The 11097-nt window shown below is 36.2% G+C and overlaps 1 protein-coding gene across 1 annotated transcript in view; it reads right to left on the bottom strand.

The window, feature by feature from the left end:
• The window catches only part of LOC103475820 (sodium/potassium/calcium exchanger 3), a 35727-nt gene extending 25310 nt beyond the window's left edge, over positions 1 to 10417 (bottom strand). Inside the window, exon 1 of the mRNA XM_008427711.3 lies at positions 9908 to 10417. Within this exon, the coding sequence (XP_008425933.1) occupies positions 9908 to 10010 (103 nt within the window). The 5' untranslated portion in view covers positions 10011 to 10417. The remainder of the gene's footprint in view (positions 1 to 9907) is intronic.
• Positions 10418 to 11097: the final 680 nt, after the last annotated feature.

Genomic DNA, 11097 nt, shown 5'->3' on the forward strand with positions numbered 1-11097 from the left:
AAGATATCCCTCTGGGAACATAAAGTCAGATTTTCCTTTATGCTAAACGATTATTAGATGCAGCGATCATCATAAGAAAGCAAAGACTTCCAGTCAAATATCATGGAGAATATTTTTTATTACACTCCTTTAAAGGCCCTTTATGGCTGTAAGTTTGATTGTGGCGGTGAAGTTAAACAGGGTTTCCATCACGGGTTAGCTTAACAGCAGTGCTAAACTCAAGCCCTGAAAAAGTGTTTTATACCACTTAACCACAAACTTGAATTTATGGTTTGGGGATTTTGTCATCAATCAACACAAAAGAGTCGAAATTAATAATGGTTTTTAAAGATTTTGACAAATGAAAATGTAAAAAGTAAATTTTTGTTAACCACCTTTACTGTCCCCCTTTGATTTGATACCCTTAAATAAATAAACTCTAATGCAGCTAACTCTCCACATAGTCAATGCAGTCCACCTGTGTGTGATTTAAACTTTGTCCAGTTGTTCTGTGAAGGTTTCAGAGATAATGTACTCAGAAGCTACTTAGCTATTTGCTAACTAGCTAATTGCTACTTAGCATATAGCTTAACCCCATAACCCCTAAATTTCAATCTCCGCCTGGATATTTTTGCTTATTTTAATTGTACGCAGTTCATTAAATGTCCTGTGAGTAAATATATATATTGCCCATTTATCCATAACAACTGGAACTCTCAATATCTAGCAAGTTATTTTCGCAATTTACCGAGCGCCCCTCAGATTAATTTCACTGCCTGCTACGGCGGGGGGGTGAAATTACCGTATAAACCCACGATTGGCTGGAAAGCGCAACGTCTCCCCTTTCAGAAACTGTTGGAATTTTTCAGATAGCGCAACGTGTGGCGGAATTACGGTACTGCAAATTTGGCTGCATCGTCTATGACACATTTGGTCTGGAAGACGACTAATGAAAACCGAGGAACATAGCAGACAGGTCAGAAAGTTGTGAAGTTTAAAGAAAAGTAAGACTATGCCACATCTCAAGCGTTTAACATACTGTGCAGCAGGAGGAAATTAATGAGGAGAGCAGTCAAGGTTCATGGTAATTTGGACATGCAGAGTCCAAATTACCATGAGGGAGAAATGTAGAAAAATTAGCTACATTTCATGAGCTCCACAATAGTGACATTACTGAAGAGTGGCAGGGCTTTAATTTTTGAAAGAAAGCCCTACAAGGCCCTGTTTAATGTTTGCCACAGGTCATATAAAGTGGGTGCTGTGGTCATATAACAGCAAATTGAACTTTTGGGTCAACATCAGAGGTCTGCAACCTGCAGCTCTGGAGCTGCAAGTGGCTCTTTAGACCCCTTATTATGGCTCCTAATAACTTTGGTAATTAAAAACTGCTAACTTTAGCTGTTTGGGCTATTCATCCAATATATGCATGACATTTTAATAGAAAATAAGAATGGTGAGGAAATATGTCCAGTAGCAGTCTGTCCTGTAATGAGGCCTCCTACTGAAGACTGTTACTGTATGATTGTTTGATTCTCCAGGCAGCAGAAGAGACAATCTTCTAGGATAAGGCGCGCTGAATAGCATCTTGCTTCTCTATGAGTTTCATGTTTTTCTTTATTTTAAAACATTCTTAATTTCTTAAAACAAATCAAAAATGTCCTAAAGTAAACACTTCTAATGTGACATTGTGTTATAATGTGACATTTGCAAGCTGTAAGAGTCTTGAGACTGAGGTGACGGTTCATCTTCCACTACGACAACGAGCATGTTGATGTGTCAAAATGGCCCAAAGTACAAATCTAAATAAATCAAATTAAGGGGTTGTGGCAAGGCTTGAATAGCATTGTTCCTAGGTGATATTGTTAAAAGAAAAGACAAAAAGTTCACTCTCCAAATGCGTAAAACATTTTGATAGATACTGAGACTCAAATGAACACCTCTTTTTAAGATTTTTATTTGTGAATAACCATAAATAATATTCCTTTCACTTTACAGTTATTCTGGTCTATCATTCCTACAAAACAAATTTGTTGTTAGTAACATGACAATATGTGAAAAATTCAAGAGTTAAAAATATAAGGTACTTAAAATTACTGTCTTCCTATTGACATTGACCTCTGACCTGTAAGGATGACATAACTGATTGTTGGTGTAGACGACAAAACTTAGTTGATGAAATGTAAATATAGAAGAGCGGTCCCAGAACAACCAGAGATAAAATCTGATTTGTAGAGTTTGTATGGAAATAACCTAATCCTGTTTTTAAAAGCTGAATAAAGACTCCAGGTGGAGAAATTACAAATAGAGCCATCTAGTTGTAATTTGCTAGACTAAAAAAGTGCCGTAGAATAAATCATTTTTGTATGAGGTGGTAAAATAAGTCAGAAATCTTTAACATTTTCAGTTAGACAAATTAATTATTCCAGAAGTTATTGCGATAAATGACAATATTGCTGTTTTGAGATAATTTCTAAGTAATATAGCGGTAATGGCAAAATAATAATGCAAGAGGACATTCTAAAAAAACTTTAAATTCTAGTGAACATTTAATACTGGAACTGGAGGATATGTTAAATATCCAAACTAAATAAACAAAACAACAAATAAAATTCATTGTGAAGTCTTTGTAAACAAAATGGTCCTCCAAAAAAAAAGACTGGATGAGACCAAAGCACCAAACTGAAGATTTATCATCCAGTTTTTGGTAGAAAGAGAAAAAAAAGAGATGAATGATAAATTATGTCATTATTGACTTTGTTTAAATTCATCATGCGATTAATTGGTTTATTGATTTAGGCCTAATTCTGAACCTAAATCACTTCATATAATTAGACTTTATACTTATATATATATATATATATATATATATATATATATATATAAAAAGAACAATAAGCTTGAGCAGGTAAAATAAATTAAATGACTGTTTTATTCTAAACTATGAAATATTAGTAGATTGTTAAAGAAGGAGCATTTCTTCTGAATATCTACATTTATAAAAATGATCCTGATAATGGTCATTTATCTATTCGTAACAAATATCATATGATGTTCATATGATGTATGAACATCATATTTGGTGTTCATACCAAATATGAATAGATAAATGCTTTTTAACAGAAACTGTTTGAATAATAACTTATTAACAAAGATGCGTCATAAAATGTGTTTTTAACCAGAAATGGATGATTTTCAGGTCGTTCTGCTCTGACCAGTCGTTACCTGATAAACTCAAAAATATTTAATTTTTTCAACATGAATGCGCCACATCAAAGCGCTGACAACATCCTGCAGTGTTGTTAGTGCGATGAACTGCATAATATATTGAAACGCAATCGTTACAAGAAGCACATCAAATTTAGTACTAGTTAATTTGCCTGTTTTCTATGAAAAAGCCATCTTTTCAGCATACCTTTCTCATGACAAATTGCCAGAAAGCTTCATGTCACGCTAACATCCTGCCTCTTCCCAGCAGCAGCTCTGCTGGGAAGAGGCAGGAGGTAACTTTTCTATTTCTGCTTTTTACTGTAAAGTCACTCATGTGGAAAACCGCACCATAAATTTGCAGCATGCCCCTAATTCCCATTGTTACAGTAATGGATCAAAATGAGCTCTTCCTTCTTTATTTTTGATGTATTTGTTTAGTTTACATATTTTTAGGAAAAAGTTAAATATTGAAGAAATAAATGTTTATAGTTTAACCCAATGAGCATTTCTTGTTGTCATAACCTTCTTCTTTTATATTAGGTAGGGAAATATATGATTCAGATTCTTTTTTCTGTTTTATTTGAGTGAAAGTGGCATAAATGAAAAGGTCTGATTTGGGTCATTTAAAATGTATTGACCAATTCAGATTCAGTATGATTGAGTTTTACCATCTGTATGGTAACAGACCATATTTAGTCATTTTCCCTGTGATCCAGAACTGTGTTAAAAAAATTTACTACCTGTTTAACCTACTGGATACTTTACAGACCAACCGGGACACTAAGTTTTCAACAAAAGAGCAGGACTGAACACAAAGGAACAGGGATATTTCAGACAAAGCTGTTATTCAACGCCATTAAACAGTTTGTGGACATTTATGGCCTCACAGGTAGATAACACAGTAATAAATAATGATAAGCCTTTTTGTCGATGCTATAAAGCCTTCTGTACAGACATAATGCAGAAGAAACGAGTCCTGAAATGCCAGGCGATTAATCTGATCTGCTTTCTATATGCACAGTGAGAAATAAAACACATAAATCTTTATGAGAACATTTTGATCTCAAAAGCTCCTAATTGGTGTGTTCAGCAAACTTTAAACCCTTTTTCTGGTCATTAGGTTTTATGTTCTTGGGTTTAAACACCAAGAATGACAGACTTGTTAATACTTTCCCCAGTGACTGCCAGGAAAATTATGTGACAAGCTCTATGACTAATATTTACAAATGAAACACTGAAAGAATAAGCTCTGTAAAGGCTGCTTAATCAAGAATAAACTACAGTAAACCCTAAACTACAACGGAAAACTTAACTCTAACTTAGACATGTAACTAATCAACTATTTTACAGTGTCTTTAAAAGGAGTTGATGTTGCTTGAAGTTTGTCAGTGAATTTTATTTAATAAACCAACTTAAAGTGATGTAGGATTGTGAAGGAGAAGGAAACAAATATATATATATATATATATATATATATATATATATATATATATATATATATATATATATATATATATATATATATATATATATATATATATATATAGGCATGTCACGATAACAAACTTTGCTGAACAATAAATTGTCCCAGAACTTATTGCAATAAATGATAACATTGTTGTTTTAAGAACATGTTCAAGTAATATAATATTAATTATAATGGCATAAAAATGCAAGAACACATTCTCAAAGTTCAATAAACTTTAAATTCTAATGAACATTTAAACACTGGAACTGGAAAACATTTGGAAAACCCAAAATAAATAAAGAAAACAACAAATACAATTAATTATGAAGTCTCTGTGAACTAAATTATCTTTCAAAAAAAGGGCTAGTTGGGACTAAAACACCAGACTGAATACTTTTATCATCCAGTTTTTGTTAAAAAGAGAGAAAAATAGTTTCTTTTAACTTACCATGCGATTAATTGATTTATTGTTTATTGTGACAGGCCTAGATATATAGTTAATTTTCTTACTCATAAAACTCTGAAAAAGGTGACGTGCATCAACCATCCTGAGTCAATACTTTGACCTTTGACTGCACTGGAAATCTTCTGGTTGTGCTTTTTTCCCAGTTTTACACACCTAAAACATACAAAGTTACCCCAGCTCAGTCAGACAGGATGGAGCGCTTCAATGAGCCTCAGTTCTCTAGTCGTGCCACATTTAGATCTGGACTTTGACTGGGCCATTTTGACCCATGAGCACTGTTTGATTTAAATCTTTTCATTGCAGCTCTGATTGGATATTTATGTTGACTTGAAGGTGAATATTTTGCCCATGTCTCAAGTCTTCTGCAATCTTCTGGACTCTACTAACTAGGCAACTTCACAAAGCAGCTATTTGTGATTGTATTTTATTTAAAGGTGTCAGATTAAAGGGGCCTGACTAAATAAAATGTTGTATCATTTTCCATCCACTTCACAAGGATGCTACTTTGTGTTACAAATTAAATCCCAACAGACTGAGGTCTGTGGTTGTGATGCAACAAAATATGAAAAAGTTTAAGGGGAAAGAAGCCTTTCTCAGAGCACCATAAATACACAGGTTGATTAGATTTCTGGCTACAATTACATTACATAACCAGTAATCTTCATCTGGAGCATACCATACTGAATCTTTAGATTCAGAGCAAGCTTTCTAATCTCTGGTGTCTAATCTGTGGTCTAGTTGAAGTCCAGGTGGTTTAAGAAAAAAAAAGAAAAAAAACATAGATAACTCTTATTCCTTCAAGCACATTTTCATAAAGGTTTTTTTTGTTGTTGAGCTTAGTAGCATCTTTTGTAGGATTTTCCAAGAAGCTGACACTTTTATGACAACTTTAGTTAACATCAAACATTTCTACTCTGCAGCAGCGTAAAGGTGTGCATGGCTATTAACTACCCAAATTTACTGTGGCATTTATTTACTGTTAACTATGACTACTGCAACTGCTGATAAAAAAAAAAACCCGGCTTAGACACGGATAGCCATAAATGGCTACAAAAGCTGTGTTATTGTGGACGCAGCAGCATGTCTAATATTTTCCAGTATTGTTCTGCCTGTCACCATTACAATCAGCAGACCACAAGCTTTGCCAAAAAGGTTCGAGCGAGCAGCCTTGGTCTGCGTTCAGAGAACCTCTTCAGGTTGATGGCACACTCATAATTTAAAGGTGAAGCATAAATATTAATGACACGGCTCATACAACGGGACACTCTGCCACAAAGGGATGGCATGCAGCAGAAGCAGGATGAAGCCCAAATGGGATTTAAAACACTCCTGGCAGAAATGAAAAAGTTCAGCTACTCGAATCCGTTGGATGCGCGCGGGAGGCGAAGGGGGAAAATGGTGCTGAAGCATCTGCTGAGGATGTGTGTGACAGTGTGTGACCACATCAGCAAAGGCGATGAGCGGATGACGAGCTGGAGGAGAGTGAGGGGGTGGGGTGACGCCTTTAGGGGCATCGCTGCCGCATTTCACGGAACCAACACATTTCTCTCGGTTTCTATGCAGAAAGTAAACATAATCAAAAATCTGACATTTTATTGTTTGTCTACTGAGACGGCTTCTACTAAAAATAGTCATTGTTTTATGGAGATCTGCGAGTAACTTCTGTGAAAAATCATGAACAAATAGATAATATAGAACACAAACAGATACAAATATCTGCAACATCTTAACAGCGGTTGATCATTTTAACGGCTTAAAGGCAGAAAGTATGATGGGTTCTGCTTTCAGTGGAGTTATTTGTACCAACCGGATGGACTTGTGCCCATAATTAATTCAGAACCTCCTAAGATTATTCCAACCCTGCTGAAAAATAGGTTTACTGCCAACATTCAACACTTATTCTTTGAAATAAATAAAAGTAATGTTATAAGGATTTCCTCCAAAATCAACACTAAAATCCATTGACTATTGCACAATCTAAATCATATGTGTCAAACTCAAGGCCCGCGGGCCAAATATGGCCTCCACAGCTTTTTATGTGGCTCTATAGATTCTAAACTAAACACTAAATGTGCTTAAATATTATGTTATCAAACAAATCAATGCAGTTTTTAACCATTTACTGCTAAATTATATCAATCAGTACCCTCCAGTTTCTTGAAAATTCTCATGGAAATTCTCACAAAGCCAGCAACGTTTTTGCACTTGTACATAATTGGGAGTTTATTTCTCAAAAATTCTCAAAAACTTTCTTACTTGTACTAAACAGCTGTCTCATTCTTAACTGATGTCAGATTATAATCGACAATCTATAAAGTGGGTAATAAAAAGTCGCATTTACTGCCATAAATAAGTGCAAATATCGCAAATATTTCCAAATTACCACAAACACTTTAATTTTTATTGCAAAAAATCACAAAAGTTGGGTAATATTATTTAATTTAAAGAATTTATTGATATTTTAACAGCTTGTGAACAGGTTTTATCAATACATTCAGGCACAACCGGCCCTTTAAGAGCATTCATGATCGTGATTTGTCCCAAAACAAAAATGAGTTTGACACCCCTGATCTAAATCATTCAATCCCCCCGAGGATAATTCTTCACAACCTTTGCAAACGATATGTGGTAATCAGACGCACTCGATGCAACCAATCAGATGCTTCGTTAGTTGAGATAACACAAAGTTTTATTGCGTGTTAGAAATAGGGTCAAAGGACTTGTCTCAAAGATGAAGGAAGCCAATACAGCTGGACAGTTTTCAGTTTTACAGTTAAACGAATCTCGGCTGGATGTGGCAGGAAGTAGAACCACCAGCAGCTCCATCAGATTCCTGAGGAGGCTGATGGTCAAAAACTCTTCACTGACAGCAGAAAAACCTGCACAGAGTTGAAGGGCTCAATGCCTGAATTCCAGGAAGCAAAACACTTTTGAACCAAAAGCATAAAACAAGCCAGATCCCAACTGTGAATCCCAATTTTGTGAAGCAATAACTCAAAACGTTAACTTTCAGAGCCAGCAGTATGTCTGGAGGAGAAAGAATGAATCACCCTGCCTGCAGTAAAGCAAGATGGTGGCTCAGTGATGCTCTGGGGCTTCTATTTGTTTCTGCATTGAACATCTGCAGGGGGTGAAAGGTACAATGTACGATGAATTATCAGGAAATCAGCAGTCTGTGGGGAAGCTGAAGTTTGGGTTTGGACAATGAACCGAAACATTTCTCAAAGTTAAACAATATCAACGAAGTGAAGACATCTCTGGTGTCTCACTGTGAATCATGCAGCAGGTCATAACACCAAAAGGTGCTGCATTAAGATGCTCCTCTAGAAGGGATTGATTTACTCTGAAACCACTCTAGCTATTAAAAATGGCATTTTGTGTTAAACTTGGAGAAATCGTTTGTAACATAAGATGTGCTGCTCTCTAAATATCTGATTTATGTGCAACTGCAGATCGTAGTGACTTTAGAGGCTAAAACTGATAGGGAAGAAAGAGAAGAGTGAGGAAAATGGGAGTTAATCATATTTCCATTTCATATTTTCTTCATATTGTTCCTCCCTAGTTCTGTCGTACTTTCCAACATTTTAAACTCCTTTCAATAAGAAGCAAAAGGAAGAAGCAGAGAGGCAGGAGTATTTTCTGCCCTCTCTAATGCTGCCCAGTGCCAAATGAGAGGATGTGACCACGAGAAACACAAACTTCCCTGTTTTAGAAATATTTTCAACTGTGAAACAACAACAGTCGAGGCTTGGGTTAAGAAGGAAGGCGCATCAAAACTGGCAAAATAATACACAAAACACTGTTAAAATATTTCAGCAGTCAAGGTAGTCATTTTACTTTTACTGTTTAAAAAATAAGATATTTATCTACATATACAGCCATATAGATGTATATTTACACAGGTTAGTCATGCCATACAAATCATGGAAATCCAAGTCGTTTCTCTGCATTAATTATATTTTTATAAACTGAAATCAAGATTCTGTTTACCAAATCATTTTGTTTAGAAATAAGTCGTACGTTTTTAATTTACCATCTTTTATTATTAAAATCCACCTTGATTTTCATATATAAAAACAGTTTGTTCTTGAAATAATGTGTCTTTAGCGTGCCTAGTCATAGTCAGTTTGTCCTCTGAGCTAAAGATAATGCCCAGCCTGCACCCCCAGTGATTGGATTTACACATGCCACTGTTTGTGCCCGCGTTGTATGATCAACAATCTGTCACCTCCCTGCAGGGTGAACAGAGTCAATCATCCCAAGAAGCCCAGACAGAGAGGCTGAGGGATGTGCTGCAGTCATGTCAGGAAAAACGCAGAAGTATGTCATGCAGCAGCAGGGCGTGCTGCTGGAGATTCAATCTAAACTCTGCAAGTTCAGCTTGTTTTTAAAGGTTAAACATTCAACCAGAGTGGGAACGGAACAGAGAGAATGTATAGCCCTCTGATAACAGCATGTGGTTATGCACTAAAATTTGAGATTTTAAAAGGAAGATACTGACTTACTTCTAAGATGTGCATGTCGTTTAAAAGATACAGAATTGTACGTTTAATAAAATAAATGCATATATAACAATAAAAATTAATAGACATTAGACTAATATTACTATTAATACTACTAACATAGCACAACATGTACTTTTGCTCGTCTTTTTTGTCATTTTCACTGCAAATAATTTTACATAGTACTCAGATTGGAGTGTATTTTTAAGCACTAAGTTATAATAGTGGAGTTAGAGTGAACTTCCGTCGCAGCGACGCAGCCGTGCGTCCTAATTAAGGTCTCACCTGGAGCCTGGAGGACCTGCGTGAGCCAAATGACGGCGACCAGCCCGACTCCGCAGCAGCAGAACCGCTGGAAGGGCCGCCGGTGCCTCGCTGCCGCTTTCATTCCTCCGCCAGCTGCATGTTCACCAAAAACATCTGTTGCTCTCTGTCTTTACACTTGTTTCACACTTTCTTGGAAGACAACGACGAAGCAAACCGCCTCCTCCCTCCCTCCTTCTGCTGCTTCTCTGACAAGTTGGGTCCAAAAGACAGAAAAGAGGAGAAGAAGAAAATTCCCCCGCAAAGACGAGAGCCCAGTTTACTCCAGCAGCTCCGGGCTCAGAGCAGGAGGCGCCGCGCTGGTGAACTCCACCGACCGACCTCCTGGTCGCACATAGCGGGGAGACGCGCCAACGAGCTTTCTGCGTTCATGTGTGTAGCCTGAAAGGTCGACTGCAGATCCCACAGTGAGGTGCAGCAACAGGAGGCGGTATGTTCCGAGCACTGTGTTCCTGCTCGGGGTGTAGTGCTCATCAGTGGCCACCAGGGAGCGACAAAACGCAGGGTGCGCAGTTCAAATCAAATCTACAGCGGCACAGGAAACTGTTTGGCCTTACCCACGTTTTGGACGTAAATGTGTTCAAAATACATAAAATAAGTGTTTTATTATAGAGTCCTTCTTCTTTTTTCAACCTTATATTTAATAAAAAATTTAAAGTGGCAGTATTGTGCGGTAACACTTTATTTGAAGGGGTGTGCATAAGATTGACATGAAACTCATAAACATGACATTACACTGTCATAAACATGAAGGAGTCTTCATTAATGTTTATGACTGTTGTCATGAAGCGTCATTGGTAAATAATGACACTTAATGCAAGATTGACACTTAATTGACTTTTAAAGCAAGTTTTAATGGAACTTTGCATTAAATGTTTAATTATTTTTTTGAATAATGCCGAGTTTACATTTTTAATGAACTTTTAATGCAACTTTTAGTGCACCTTTACATTAAAAGTGTCATTATTTGCCAAATTACTCTTTATGACAACGGTTTATGATTAAAGAGTCATTCATGTTCATGACAGGTGTTATGTCATCTTTATGACAGTCTTATGTCAGTCTTATGCACACCCCTTCAAATAAAGTGTTACCAAATACGGTATATCAAATTAAACTTTAAAAGAAATTTAATTCCACAATTTAAAACC

The sequence above is a fragment of the Poecilia reticulata genome, chromosome 14 (genome assembly GCF_904066995.2).
Source record: "Poecilia reticulata chromosome 14, P_reticulata-male-v2, whole genome shotgun sequence".
NCBI lineage: Eukaryota > Metazoa > Chordata > Actinopteri > Cyprinodontiformes > Poeciliidae > Poecilia > Poecilia reticulata.